This window comes from Diceros bicornis, chromosome 7, assembly GCF_020826845.1.
Source record: "Diceros bicornis minor isolate mBicDic1 chromosome 7, mDicBic1.mat.cur, whole genome shotgun sequence".
Taxonomy (NCBI): Eukaryota; Metazoa; Chordata; class Mammalia; order Perissodactyla; family Rhinocerotidae; genus Diceros; species Diceros bicornis.
In genome coordinates, this window is record NC_080746.1 from 76,321,862 (window position 1) to 76,337,925 (window position 16,064).

The 16,064-nt window shown below is 39.5% G+C and overlaps 1 protein-coding gene across 10 annotated transcripts in view; it reads right to left on the bottom strand.

The window, feature by feature from the left end:
- Positions 1 to 16,064, bottom strand: part of UEVLD (UEV and lactate/malate dehyrogenase domains) — a 52,684-nt gene that overhangs the window by 36,130 nt on the left and 490 nt on the right. For 2 of the 10 annotated variants that reach the window (XM_058546108.1, XM_058546105.1), the window contains exons 1-3: positions 8,746 to 8,975; positions 8,252 to 8,336; positions 4,566 to 4,631 (exon numbers count right to left, since the gene is read on the bottom strand). In XM_058546108.1, coding sequence (XP_058402091.1) covers positions 4,566 to 4,631; positions 8,252 to 8,336; positions 8,746 to 8,868 — 274 coding nt within the window. In that variant the 5' untranslated portion in view covers positions 8,869 to 8,975. Of the gene's footprint in view, positions 1 to 3,142; positions 3,558 to 4,565; positions 4,632 to 8,251; positions 8,337 to 8,745; positions 8,977 to 15,881; positions 16,060 to 16,064 lie in introns of those variants that run through there. The other 8 variants (XM_058546111.1, XM_058546110.1, XM_058546109.1 and 5 more) reach the window with 8 other exon arrangements.

A 16,064-nucleotide genomic window follows, 5' to 3' on the forward strand; every position in this document is an offset into this window, starting at 1 on the left:
AGCTGGGTTAGACATATAGAACTTAGAGCTGAAAATAGCCTTAACAGTCACCTCGTCCAGGGGTTCTTACATTTTAGTGTATGGAGATGGGAACCCGAGTGCACGCTCTTCCAATTGCAACCATGTACATCATGCCTTCCAAGAGCCAAAATCTCTGACTGCCTTGGTTGCCAGGAAGTCCAAAGCTAAACCTAATATAAGTGCAAAAATTAAACTAGAAATCTGATAAACTGCATTAGCTGTTCTATTGTATCTCCTGATATTTATTCCTGCTTTCATAGTCTTACTGCATATATCTTTCACTGTACTTAAGAACATGGCTGCTCCGGAGCAAGAATGCCTAGGTTCAAATCCTAGTTCAACATATTACTAGCTACATGATTTCCGGCAAGTTACTTACATTCTTTGTGCCTCAATTCTTTCCTCTATAAAATGGGAATAATAATAGCAGAGGGTTGTTGTGAGGCTGAAATTAATGTATGTAAAACGCTTAGAACAGTACATGACATGGTAAGTATCCCGAAGGGTTGGCAATTTTTGCAATTTACCTCAAACCCATTTTGGAAATAGGCCAGGTATAAATAAAAATAGTTTTCTTTTCCACTGCAATCCTTTTCTTACTGAGGAAATCCTCCTTCCACTGAAAACTACCTTTTTCATCTTGCTTCCTCCTCCCCTAAGCACAATGATACTCAGCCCTGTCTGCACATTAGAAACACTTAAAGAACTTTGAAACATAACAATATCCAGGCCACTCCCCCAAAGCTTCTGATTCAATGGGATAGGGTCTAGACAACATTTTTTAAAAGCTTACCACATAACTCTAATGTGCAGGTAGGACTGAAAATCAGTACAGTATAGAAATGTCCTGGGGCCAGCCCCGTGGCTTAGCAGTTAAGTGTGCGCACTCCGCTGCTGGCAGCCTGGGTTCGGGTCCTGGGCGCGCACCGACGCACCGCTTCTCCGGCCATGCTGAGGCCGCATCCCACATATAGCAACAAGAAGGATGTGCAGGTATGACATACAACTATCTACTGGGGCTTTGCGGAAATAAATAAATAAATAAAATTATAAAAAAAAAAAAAAGTTTAGAAATGTCCTAATACCTGGCGTCTACTATCTTATATCAGCAGTTCTCAGAACCATATTCCTCTTCTACTTTTGTCTAAGTATTTAAAAAAATTTTTATTGAGGTATAGTTGACATATAACATTATATTAATTTCAGGTGTACAACATAATAATTCAATATTTGTGTATATTGCAAAATGATCACCACAATAATCTAGTTAACATCTATCACCATACAGAGCGTCCAAGTATTTACAATATGGGTATGGCATAGCTGTTGGGCCATAGATAACTCTATGATCATAGCACCACAAAGTGACTGACAGGTACTGAGACGCACCATCGAATTCCTCCAGAAGTTACTATGTCTAATGTTATGTACTCTAGACCAGTGTTTTTCAAATGTTGGTCACAATAAATGGGTCATGAAATTAATTTAGTGGGCTGGAGTGGTGGTCCAAATCCCGATGGAGTTACTTTTTGTGTTAATCACTACACATGAAAGAAAAAGAAAGAAACGTCTATTGAAGGTACTAGCTTGCTGGGTGATCAAGGATCTGCTGCCTCCGTCAATGCCCCTCCCCAGCAGCATACACACCAGCCTGGCAAAGCACCCAGTGAGCCTGACGCCTGTGTCTAACTCGTAAGATTTCATGATTGGTGTTCTCCATTCTCTTCTTCCTTCCTTCTTTCTCATTCTTTTCTGTCAGCAAATGCCCTGCCTCCTACCCTGCCCATTTAGCTTTCGGTAATTCATTACCAAAGAGTCAGAACCCCTCAGATTTCACGTAATTATATAATAAGAATATAATTTAAGTTAGCTGTAAATAAAGTTTAGATGGGTATCATCTTATTAAGACGATACACATCTCTAAAGAATGGGTGGATGAAGAAAAAGTGTAATCACAACATTGACACAGTCTTGGAGGAATGATAAGAAATAATCCAGAAAATTCTGCAGGTATACACAAGGAAATATGAACAAGAAAATTCATCGAGGGAATAGGACTGACTGGGAGGTTAGATATAAGCATAACCTCATCCCTTCTCAATTGTTTAAATTTTTTTAGCATGAGCATGTATTATTATTATACTAACAAAACTAGTAACTAAAAGAAATATAGGCAGACAAATAATAATAGCCGACAATCATTAAGCACTTACTATGTACCAGGCACTAGGCCAAGAGCTTTACTCATAAATAATTCATTTAATCCTCACAATTCTAGAGTTAGGCTCTCTTATTAGCCCATTTTTCAGGCAAAAAAGGTAATACATTCTGACCTTCTGATCAGCAGGAAATAACTAGCATGCATGACACTGAGTTGATATAATTCTAGTCAAAAATAAAGGAAAAAAAATGTACTGCAAAGAAAGACGTATTGCAGGTACCATTACTACCTTGAAAGACCCAGCATAAGAATCAAGGACATAACTCCATGGCTCTAGGACAGGCAGAGCACCAATGATGGGCATCTTACTGGTGGTATTAAGATAACTTTTATGCCCTCCTGTCTCCCCACACTGTCTTAGAAACTAAAATGCTACTAAGCAATGATTAATTTAAATTCATAATCTCCCCTATTAATATGCAGCTACCCTTGAAATCACTGGGGTGGGTAAGAATTGTGAATAAGATCAATCAATTAATCATGTGAGTGGGTAAGAATTCTTTCTCTCTCTCTCTTTCTAACATCTAAGCGTAATAAATGCAGAACACAAGTAAGGGGGAACAGGTCTGAGTAAAGTTCTCTAGGCAGCCAGAAAACAGTCTGAGAGCTTGGCAGGAGAGGAGCAAAGAAGGAAAATAAAACTCAACTCTATGTCTGTTCTGCCTACCTCACTGCAATTTCTGCAGAGCCCAAGGCTACCTACTTTCATCTCCAAGCACACTCCTATGAGTAAAAACCAAACTGAATTCCTGTGCATTTCCTGCACCAAAGGAGGTGTCCTGGTGAGACATAAGCAGAGGCAGAACAAAACACGAGTGCACCTCTGGCAATAAGTCATGGGGATGAAGAAACTAAGGAAGGTTTGTAACAGTCTAGGAACTACCATAATGAAGGACTTACTTTGAAAAAAGCCCCCCAAAATACAGCTTCTTGGTGTCTTTTGGGCAATGTATTCCCATCATACAGTGCTGAATCTTTTGTAAGAGATAGCAGACTCTACAGTTCTCTCCTCATTTGGTTTCCAAATCCTCCTCAGCACTTTTTCCATGCACCTCCGTTTTCAAATGCTTGGTAAGTTCATTTATTCCTAAGCCCTTCAGTCAGTAATCAAATAAATTAAATCAATCACTCAACAAATATTTACCAAGCATTCTCTATAAGCACAGCACTCTGTATTAGTGATTTGGGATGTTATCCCTCCCAGGATTATTTGCATTTTAAAAGAGGAACAGATTTTTTTGTGTGTGTGAGGAAGATCAGCCCTGAGCTAACATCCATGCCAATCCTCCTCTTTTTGCTGAGGAAGACCGGCCCTGAGCTAACATCTATTGCCAATTCTCCTCCATTTTTTCCCCCCTTCTCCCCAAAGCCCCAGTAGATAGTTGTACGTCATAGTTCCACATCCTTCTAGTTGCTGTATGTGGGATGCCGCCTCAGCATGGCTGGACAAGCGGTGCCTCGGTGCACGCCCGGGATCCGAACCCGGGCCGCCAGTAGCGGAGGGCACGCACTTAACCGCGAAGCCACGGGGCCAGCACCAAGGAACGGATTTTTAATGGTGGAATTTCAGGTACCACTTTAGAGAAATATATTGGAACCACTGGTGTTCTTCAAATTATATTATATAAGCAGTCTCCTACAATAACTATCTGAAAGGTTAGTCCTGTTGAATGTTGGAGGAAGTAGGTCTGGACAAATGGGAATAGTTAAGTATAGGGAAGTTAGTGATTTTTTTTTTTTCTTTTTAGGCAAACACAGCTATTTTAACCTGCCAGGTCACCTGAAAATATATTGCTTCCTTTGAGCTTTAATGGCCTCTATATTTTAAAATTTTCCTATTAAAATTTGAAGTTCCAGCCTGACACTAGCTGTGTGGTCTTAGGTAAATCACTTGACCAGGCTAAGATTCAGTTTCACCTACAGAATGGGGATAATGCTACCTCATACAGAAGGAAAGGGAGGGAACAAAACACTGATGTAATGGAGAAAAAGGTAGGATCCCTGCAGTCTGCTATGGAAAGCAGAGACAATTCTCCATAAGAGCAGGCCTATGTCTATCTTGCTCTCCTCTGTACCCCAGCACCTAGCAGAGTAGTGGGCACATAGCTGACATTCAATAAATAAATATTTGTTGAACTGAATTTGTTGATATTAATTTAGGCCTTCCTTGACTAGGACAGCATTCTGCTATATCCAATAACATTCTGTATAGACCATATATATGTGAAAACACTTTGAGAATGCTATGGCACGAAACAAATGTAACTTCTTATTAAACTGCCCTTTTAGAAAATTCTCACATTTTCTCAACTTCCACACTTACCATGATACATCACAGGAATAGTGCCAGTGAAATTCAGCAGGTCTTTCTGGGAACTATCTTTGAAAACTAGAAGAAAAAAAGGCCCCAAAATGTGCATCAGAAGTAGGAAGAACTGTACTAAAGCACATGCGTGCATACACGCACACACAGAAGCACACATAACTTCTAAATGCCATCATCTAGGAATCATCAAGGGGAAATTGCTAGATGCTGTTTTCTTAGAAACCAGAGAGGGTAACTAAAAGAACACAAGACTTTGATACTGAAACCCCAAGTTCTAGGCCCACTTTCCCCACTTAGAGGCCTGTGACTTTTGGTTACTTTAATCTCTTTGACCTTCAGTTTCATCATCTGTAAAATAAAGATAATAAGACTGCATCATAAAATTGTCAGAAGGATCAAATGAGATAATGTGAAAGTGTTTAATAAGAAGTAAAGGATTATAAAATGTGGGGACATTATCAAATAATTGTCACATGTAATAAAACAGTTATAATCACTTTCAGAAGTCAGATTATAACTTTTATAATCAGAAAAAAATGTTAGCTTTATTTTTTAAAGTGACCTTTTAGAAAGATCAATAATTATCTTCTTTGGTTTCTCTAACTCCATTATTCTCGACCTTTTGTTAACCTTCACATCCCTTAAATTTCAATTTACCAATCAATAACTGGGACACACTGGTGGGGAATTAATGCTCTAATCTCTGAACTGAATGCAGAAAATACCATCTCTGGTTTCAAGCTATCAAACTGCCTTGGAATGCAGTCCTGTCAGCACCTCAGTAACGATACTATTCAGGCAGTGGAAGACAAAATTCTAAATAGATTCGATGATCTATTAGAAAGGGAAAAGAGGAAATCAGGCTGACAGAAAACTCAAGGCCAAGAGTGTACAGAAGCACAACTGTTTACCTTGAACTATATGAGCAAAAGGTGACAATGGGTAAAGGGATCACTCCGTGGCAAAAACCAAAATGGAAAGAGGAGTGGAACAGATTGTTACTCAAGGACACAGAAAAACCTAGAAATGTGGCAGAGAAACTATAGGTGCAAATATTCATTGTCCAATCAAATTATTCAAAAGCTAAAACAGAAGTGATTATGATGTGTGACTATCGTCTTCAATAATAAAATGTACATTGACAGTATTATTGTTGGGGGTTTAATGGCACCATAGCTCACTTTCTTTAGACAGGGGAAAGGAGAATAAGAATTAACTGGTATAGGGGCCGGCCCGGTGGTGCAAGTGGTTAAGTGCACGTGCTCTGCTGTGGCGGCTCGGGGTTCGCAGGTTCGGATCCCGGGGGTGCACCGACACACCGCTTGGCAAGCCATGCTGTGGCAGCGTCCCATATAAAGTGGAGGAAGATGGGCATGGATGTTAGCCCATGGCCAGTCTTCCTCAGCAAAAAGAGGAGGATTGGCAGATGTTACCTCAGGGCCGATCTTCCTCACAAAAAAAAAAAAAAGAATTAACTGCTATAATAAAGCTTTAAATCTACATGATGAAGAGAGCCACTACACAAGAACAAGCCGTATTCAAGCGGAGGTCAAGATGGACAAGGGTACAAACCCCACCTCCATCCCTAACTAGCTAGGTAATCTTTTTTCTGTGTGTGAGGAAGATCAGCCCTGAGCTAACATCCAATGCCAATCCTCCTCTTTTTTCTGAGGAAGACTGGCCCTGAGCTAACATCTGGGCCCATCTTCCTCTACTTTATATGGGACACCGTCACAGCATGGCTCGACAAGCAGTGCCTCGGTGTGCGCCCGGGATCCGAACTGTCAAACCCTGGGCCGCCACAGCGGAGCACCGCACTCAACCGCTTGTGCCACCGGGCCGGGCCCTAGCTATGTAATCTTGAGCAAGGTATTTATTTATTTATTTATAATTTTATTTATTTATTTTTCCCCCAAAGCCCCAGTAGATAGTTGTATGTCATAGTTGCACATCCTTCTAGTTGCTGTATGCGGGACGCGGCCTCAGCATGGCCAGAGAAGCGGTGCGTCGGTGCGCGCCTGGGATCCCGGCCCAGGCCGCCAGCATCGGAGTGCACGCACTTAACCGCTAAGCCACAGGGCCGGCCCTTGAGCAAGGTATTTAAACTCTCTGAGCCTCAGCTTCTTCATTTGAAAAATGAAGATGATAATACCTACCTCACAGCTTTGCTTGTAAAAAATATGTAAAATAACATAGAGAAAACATTTGGAAGCATATGTGGCATTCAATAAATAGTAGCTGCTACATCCCACATCCCAGGCATTTATGTAGCAGCAGATAACTAGGTGCTAATCAAAAGGGGCCAGTCACTGATGGGCCAGAATCAAATCATTTCTTCCACATAAAAAATTAGCTATTCCTAAGAAGTACTTCAATAATTTCTCAAATTTTCTAATATATAAATCTGAATTAAATACTTTTGTTTTGTAAGGAAGATTAGCCCTGAGCTAACATCTGTTGCCAATCCTCCTCTTTTTTGCTGAGGGAGATTGGCCCTGGGCTAACATCCATGCTCATCTTCCTCTACTTTATATGGGACGCCGCCACAGCATGGCTTGATAAGAGTGCGTAGGTCCGCGCCCGGGATCTGAACCTGTGAACTCCGAACCACTAAAGCGGAGCGTGCGAATTTAACTGCTGTGCCACTGGGCCGGCTCCAGATACCTTTTCTTAACCCAAACTAATTCAAATATAACACATACCCATGTAAAATAAAGAAGTTTTTCAAAACTGTATATTTTGGCTAATTCATGGATCCTGAAATCAATTGAGTGAGTCCCAATTAGCATTTGTTTTTAAATGAAATGGAAGAGAAAATGCCAGAGTGTATACAGTATTTTAGTTATGTGTACATGGGGTCATGATATAACATGTATTTCCAAGTGTTGGTTGCGGTTAGAAATTTTTGAAAGTTAGTAAAGTAAAATCTCTCTTAGGTAATCAGACCCTCAATAGTATTAAGTGAACAAGATAACTAAAACTTTGTTATTAATAATTTAGAATCAACCATGTATGTGGAAGGCAGAATAATGGCCTCCAAAGATGTCTAATACTCTAATCCTTGGAACCTGTGAATATGTTACCCTACTCAGCAAAGAGACTTTTTAGGTGCAATTAATTTAAGGACCAGATGGGGAAATTATCCTGTATTATTGGAGTGTGCCTAATCTAATCACACTGGTCCTTAAAAGCAGAGAACCTTTTCTCTGGAGATGTGACTTCAGAAGGATGGTCAGAGAGATGCAACATTGCTAGCTTGAAGATGGAGGAAGGAGACCACGAGCCAAAGAATGTGGGTGACCTTTAGAAACTGAGAAAGGCAAGGAAATAGATTCTCTCCCAGAGCCTCCAGAAAGGAACTAAGACCAGCCAACACCTTGATTTTAGCCCAGACTTCTAACCTGTAGAGACCTGTGCTGGACTTGTAGCCTACAGAACTGTAAGACAGTAAATCTGTGTTGTTTTATGCCACTAAGTTTGTGCTAACTTGTTACAGCAGCAATAGAAAACTAATACAATATAAATTGTATTAACTTAAATTTCCTCAGAAACCACAGGTCACAAAGTGCAGCTCAAAATCAGGAAACAAGAGAAAAATGAGAAATTAAAATTCTGTAGCTCTCTAAGAACAAATAATTAATAGTTTAAATAATGTAGCCAAAACTAGAGGATACAATTCTTACCATACGTGTCCATGGAATATCTGAAATGTGGGAAAAACATATTTACATTCTTTAGTTCTTCCATAGTTAGATCCCTGAACTTGTACTGAAAAGAGAAAAAAATGAGCATGGAATAAGAATAAAGCTATAAGCAATACAACAATTACAATTACATTTACCGAACACTTACTCAGTGCGAGGCCCTGGGCTCTGAGTTTTACAAACATGAACAGTATTTGATTTAATCCTTTTAATAATGACCCTATGAAGCAGGGCTTATATGAGATGGGGCTTATTACTGCTCTACTTTACAGAAGATGAAAATGAAAGCTAGAGAATCAAAATAACTTGCTGTTAGACAGCAAGTTAAGTAGCGAAGCCAGAGCTCAAACCCAGGACCTGGGCCTTCACCACTAAATCAAACGGCTCCAAATACCTCCTGAAGGCTTAAGAAATAGGCAGCATATATGACCCCTGCCACCACTGTTCAAGATGCAACTCTCATTCTTGGATACCTCACTCCCTTGAGACAGCTTGCATACCCCTTCCATCCCTCCTGGTACTGTATCCTGGGTTTCAAAGGGAGAACAGAAAGCATGCATGGGTTTGTAGTCAGGCTGAGTGAACAGCCTCCTCATTCATCCAGATGTACTCCCAGGAACACTGCCTTGGTTGCCCTGTGGGAAAAATCATTTAACTTCTTTGAACTTATTTTCTCATTTGCAAAGAGAAATAAGAACCACCTCCTAGATTTGTGCTGAAGATTAAATGAAAGAAAACAAAAGTATGTTAAGAGTCTATTACCATTCTGAATATGAAATTAGGAAACAGTTACATTTACAACAGCATCAAAAAGAATACAATACTTAGGAATAAATTTAATAACGAGATACTAAACTTAGACTCTAAAAACTACAAAACACTGTTGAAAGAAATTAAAGTAGATCTAAATAAATAGAAAGACAACTTTTTTTGATAGATTAGTAAACTTAATACTGTTAAGATGGCAATACTTCCCAACAGAGTCAACAATCAACAATCATTATCAAAACCGCAGCTGGCTTTTTTTGTTTGTTTGCAAAAATTTACAAACTAATCTTAAAATTCATATGGAAATTCAAAAGCCCCAGAATAGCCAAAACAATCTTGAAAAAGAACAAAAAAGTTGGAGGATTCATACTATAATCAAGACAGACCATAATAAAAAAGACAGTAACAAATGTGGAAGAGGATGTGGAGAAATCAGAACCCTCAGGTACATATACCACTGCTGCTGATAAAATGCTGCAGCTGCTTTGAAAAGCGTCTGGCAGTTCCTCAAAAGATTCAACACAGAGTTGCCATATGACCCAGCAATGCCACTCTGAGGTATATACCCAAGAAAAATGAAAACACATCCACACACACGCTTGTACGCTACTGTTTATAGCAGCAGTATTCATAATAGCCAAAAAGTAAAAGCAATCCAGATGTTCATGAACTGATGAATAAGTGTGATATAAATGGAATATTCAGCCATGAAAATGAATAAAGAACTGATACTCACTAAAACATGGATGAATCTTGAAAACATTACGTTAAGTGAAAGAAGCCAGACACAAAAGGCCACATATTGTATGATTTGTATATGAAATATCCAGACTAGGCAAATCCATAGAAACAGAAAGTAGATTAGTGGGTGCCTAGGACTGGGGTAGATGGGGAGAAAATGAGGAATGACTGGTAAAGCTCCTGTTTCCTCTCTCTGAGCCTTAAGTTTTTCATCTGCAAAAGAGATAGAGCTGCACTGCCTATCAACTTCAACAGGTGTTTATTAGGACGTCATGATTAATATATGTAAAGGTGAGATATTAAACAAAATATGTATACAACAGTAAGTACAGACAGGAAACAATGAATAGACATAAAGCATATCTAAGTTACAGAAAGGCTTCTGGGAAGAGCTGTCTATAATTCACCTTGGAGTCTAGAATGGTGTAGAAAATTAGAGGGAAGGGAGAAGGTCATTTTAACATGGGAAAGAATTTGGCAGAAGAAAAAGCCTCTGATTATTAACAACTTGAAGGCAGGAATCATCTCTTATTCATCTTTGTATCTCCCCACAGCACTTAGCACAGAGTATACCTTCAAGAAACGTAGGCTTGGGCCGGCCCCATGGCTTAGCGGTTAAGTGCGCGCGCTCCGCTGCTGGCGGCCCCGGTTCGGATCCCAGGCGCGCACCGAGGCACCGCTTCTCCGGGCATGCTGAGGCCGCGTCCCACATACAGCAACTGGAAGGCTGTGCAACTACGACATACAACTATCTACTGGGGCTTTGGGGGAAAAAATAATTAAAAAAAAAAGTAATAAAATAAATGTATTTAAAAAAAAAAAAGAAACGTAGGCTGATAGGATGGGGGTTAGCAAAGCAGCAGATTTATATGAGTAGGGTACATATAGAAAGCAATTATGATCCACAGGACTGGGCATCGAAACTAAGATTGATCAGTATTTACTACAGCAGGGTGAAATGAGTCCCAGACTCAGTGTCCCTGATTCAGTGTAAACAAAAGTGAATGAAATCATCCCAACTCCAAACACTAGACAAATGTACAAAAGGCTGCATTGTTGTCACCTGGAATATACGCTTATTATAACAAAAACAATTTTTGTTTTGTTTTCTACTTATTATAAGCCATTTTCTACATCCTTAACATTCTGTGAGAATGTGAATATTAACGGCTGCAGAGGGATACATACCAGAACTGACTTGTAATTACAACACTGCTATGAAAGTTTGTCAAAAGAGGGCAAAAGTACTCTTCTTTAGGGCTTGAAAACCCAAATGTCACTACCAGTCAAATATGTGATTTGCCTTTTTGACACCTAAAAAAAAAAGACCTATTTTATCTGTCCTGAAAAAAATATTCATGTCATTTTCACTATATATGAAACAGAATATCTTCTTAATGTAATATTAAAACATATATTCCATTACTGCTCCTATACCAAATAAGAAAAGTCTGCATAACATTTTCTAAGGAAATGTGCCTCAGACAATGCTACATGCTTAAAGAGACAGGCATGTCACTAAAGAGAAAAATTGGCCCGTGAGATTCTAAAACTAATTCTACTCTCATAAAAATCAGTTAAGACTGAAAATCTGAGAAGTTACTAAAATTTTAACTTTATCTACTATACTACGTTTATTTAGTAGACCAGTATTTATGAACATCAAGAGTACTCTTATATGACATCGCTCAAATGTAGGACACATTGAGGAATACTTTGTGGCATCATTTCATAAAAAAATTTTAGCAGGAAGGAATGTTACAGATCAAGTCCAATCTTACCATTTTATGAGTAAGCAAATCTAGGTTAAGTTACTTGTCCAAGGTAACTTAGCCAGGGGAGTGGGAAATAGGAATTAGGGAACCAGAGAATTTTTCTAAACTTAACATTTAACACAAACTAAAGAATACCTACACATGTATACATATATGTACATACACACACATTTTGAAGAATAATAAACACCCATGCACCAACCCACCCACATATGACCTAGAACAGTGCTGTCCAACAAAACTTTGTGCCATGATGGAAAAGATCTATGTGTGCTGTCCAATACAGTAACCACAAGCCACATGTGGCTATTGACACTTGAAATGTGGCTGGTGTGACTAAGAAACTCAATTTTTAATTTTGTCTAATTTTGATGAATTTAAATAGCCACACGTGGCTAGTGGCTACCATATTGGACAGCACAGATCTTTCTAATACCATTACAACTGTCTCAGTTCTTCTCTCGCCCATTCAACTGCTCCCCTTGAATGGTGTCTTTACATTCCTTTGCTTTTGCCCTCCATAGTTTTATCACATATGTGTGTATCCCTAAACAACGAACTGTTGTTTAGTTTTGTTTCTTGGTTTTATCAAAATATAAGTTTGGATATAACTTTCTTTTTTTTTTCAGTCACTATAATGTTTCTAAGATTCATTTGTATTGTTGCATGTTGTAGCTCATTCATTTTCACCGCTGTGTAGTAGTGTTTTCCATTATGTGAATATATAACAAATTATCCTTTCTTCTGTTAATGCACATTTGGGTTGTTTCTAATTTTTAGTTATGAATGATACTGAAAACGTCTCTTGCTTCATATATTATGAATTCTCTATGGTATCTACCTAGATGTAGATGAGACAGAAACACACACAATTAAATTAATAAAATAAGGCCAAATTGTTTCCCAAAATGGTTAAATAATCATTTAACCACCAGCAGTGTTTAAAATTCCCATTCATCCACATCCTCCAAATCATTTGAACTTATCTTAATTTATGCCAATCTAGTGAGGGAAAAAAGCATTTTACCATGGTCTCAATTTGCTTTTCTATGGCTACTAACGGATTGAGCAAACATTCATTTCCCTGTTTCCTCTTTTGTTTTTACTTATTTATTTATTTATTTATTTATTTTTGTGAGGAAGATCAGCCCTGAGCTAACATCCATGCTAATCCTCCTCTTTTTGCTGAGGAAGACCAGCTCTGAGCTAACATCTATTGCCAATCCTCCTCCTTTTTTTCCCCAAAGCCCCAGTAGATAGTTGTATGTCATAGTTGCACATCCTTCTAGTTGCTGTATGTGTGACGTGGCCTCAGCACGGCCGGAGAAGCGGTGCGTCGGTGCGCGCCCGGATCCAAACCAGGGCCGCCAGTAGCAGAGCGCGCACACTTAACCGCTAAGCCACGGGGCCAGCCCTCCTCTTTTTTTTTCTTTTTTTACAAAAACGATTATTCATGTCTTTCGTCTGATTTTCTATTGGTTTTATTTTTTTTTTAATTTTTTTTTTTTTGTGAGGAAGATCAGCCCTGAGCTAACATCCATGCTAATCCTCCTCTTTTTGCTGAGGAAAACCGGCTCTGAGCTTACATCTATTGCCAGTCTTCCTCCTTTTTTTCCCCAAAGCCCCAATAGATAGTTGTATGTCATAGCTGCACATTCTAGTTGCTGTATGTGGGACACAGCCTCAACAGGGCCGGACAAGCGGTGCACTGGTGCGCGCCTGGGATCCGAACCCGGGGCTGCCAGTAGCGGAGCACGCGCACTTAACTGCTAAGCCACGGGGCCGGCCCCTCTATTGGTTTTAATACTGATTTGCAGGTGTGCTAATTTATATATTCTGGATACCAGTACTTTGTCAGCTATGTGTTACAAAATTCTTCTCTAAGTTTGTATTCTGCCTCTTCACTCTCTTTGTGGTGTCTTTTGATATACAGAAGTTCTTAACTGGAATGTAGTCAAATTTAGTGGTCTCTTCTTTGAGTACTTTACGTATTGTTTAAAAATGTTTGTATACTCCGAGTCCATAAAGATTCTGCCCTACATTGTAAAGTTTGTCTTTTGCATTTAAATCTTTAATCCACAAGGAATTCACATGTTTGGTAAGAGCTAGGGATCCAATTTCATTTTTTTGCCATTTGTCCCTGCATTCTCCTTTCTGTAATTATCTGAAATGCCTCTTCTGTTCTATATCACATTTCCAAACATGTGTGAATATGATTCTAAGCCCTCTAGTCTGTTCCACTGGTTAATCTGTCTATCCTATACCAATACCACACTAAATCTTAATCACGAGTCTTGACATCTGGTAGAGCAAGTCCCCACCTACTCTTCTTCTGTAAGAATGTGAATATTATTCTTGGCCTTCTGCCCTTCCAAATGAATTTTACAACCAGTTTGAAAAGTTCCCAAAATAACCTGTTAGGATTTTAAATGAAATTGCACAGACTCTATAGATCAATTTGGAGAGAGCTGACATCTTCACATCCATGAAGTTGGAATATTTATTTAGGTTGCAATATTTATTAGGTTTTATTTGTTTTCAACAAGATTTTTCACTTTCTCTATACAGTTGCTTGATTTTAATGCACTGTTCACAAATTTTTCAGCACTAACATCATTTCTAGATATTAAGCTATTATATTATTTGCCGAGCGCAAGGGCTAAGGAACTTCAGAAATATTTGCTGGTGTAGGGGAGAAAGACAAATCCCCTACCCTCTAGGTCCTTCTGGCTGGGCTATGAATTAAATTGACATGAGACAGAATAACAGGAGAAAATCAAACAAAGCTTTATAACATGTATACAGGGGAGAAACCCAAGAAAACTGGGTAACTCTGTCAGAATGGCCGAGGAGGCTGCCACCTTAAATACTATCTTCAGCTAAAGACAAAGGAGGATGTTGGGGGTGGGGAGAGTCAGTTATGGAAGATTACCAGAAAAGCATAGTAAACAAGAGTAAGGTTATTATGCAGATTTAAGTCCTTGCCTTCTGCATTGATAAGAGTTTCTAGAGATAAGGTCATCTCCCTCTTCCTGGTACACAGAGGGATATACCTTTACAAATGGAGATTTCCCTTACAAGTGTAAATGTCTCTTACAAACGGTAACTTCTACTTGGTTTTCAGAGATTCTCCGGTCTGCAGTTTCTTACAAGTAACCAGCCCAAAATAATCCTCACACCAAAAAGACACATTCTCAGGTGGCCAATTCTCAGGTCCCCACACTGGACTGACTTGTTTCTAACTGATTTCCTTAATTTACACATCCAACAAATATTTATTAAGCACCTATGTGCCAGACTCTGCTGATGATAAAAAGAAAAACTCCTCTATTTTACTTCCACCCTTGAGAAAACCATTGTCTCTCGAGTCTTTTTCCTTCATTCCAGTTCCACCAAAATTATTAAGTTCTTTTTCTACTCTCAACTTTAACAGTTCTTCCCACTGGACAATACATCATGCTCCCCTCATTAAAAACTTGATGGAGTGGTTCTTTTAATTTCATGTTCTCTGAAGAGGAGATAAAAAAGGGTGTAATTCTAAGCATAATGATACTTCTCTTCCTACAAGACCTACACCTGTCACAGTAGATAAAATCATTCAAATCAATTCTTTTTCTTTTTCTTTTTTGTGAGGTAGATCAGCCCTGAGCTAACATCCATGCCAATCCTCTTTTTGCTGAGGAAGACTGGCCCTGAGCTAACATCTATTGCCAGTCTTCCTCCTTTTTTTTCCCTTCTTCTCCCCAAAGCCCCAGTAGATAGTTCTATGTTATAGGTGCACATCCTTCCAGTTGCTGTATGTGGGATGCCACCTCAGCATGGCTGGAGAAGCGGTGCATCCGTGCCAGCCCGGGATCTGAATCCTAGCGCCAGTAGCGGAGCCAGGGCACTTAACCGCTAACCCACGGGGTGGGCCCTCAAATCAATTACATAAACAATTTCAATCATGAGGCTTCAAAACCTGGCACAGGTTTGCAAACTGCCCCCAACTAAATAGACAGAGGCGGAACCAACAAAAATGGCATAATTTTCCGCAGGGGGAAACCTTAAGAGGCATTAAGAATCACTTAACTAGGAAACTGGTGAAAAAGGGGTTGCCTCAGACTATACACCGGTGCGGAATCAGAGAGCCCGGACCAGGAGGCGCTAGTCATGGAAACCTGGAAACAGGCGCTAGTCGTGCCCCAGAGAGGTTAGGTCAGACTTTTGGGTCAGCCCTCCCACTCAACCTTTCAACATTAAAACGATCTCTTCTGGGACTTCCAGACCTGTCTTCATTCTTAAATCTACTCCGGTCTTTCATTCAGTGCACAGTTATTTCGCACCTCGGTTGGTGTCAGGCGCAGTGCTAAGCGAAGGAAACACAACAGCAACCTCTCCGCCGTCCGAGTTCACTGCATGAGTAAGGTTTGTAAACAGATAATTACTCCACAGTGTGATAACCAATATTTCTGAAAGGAAGTAGAGAGAAGGAAGCGATTCTATCTTCCACGGAATGATATCTGAGT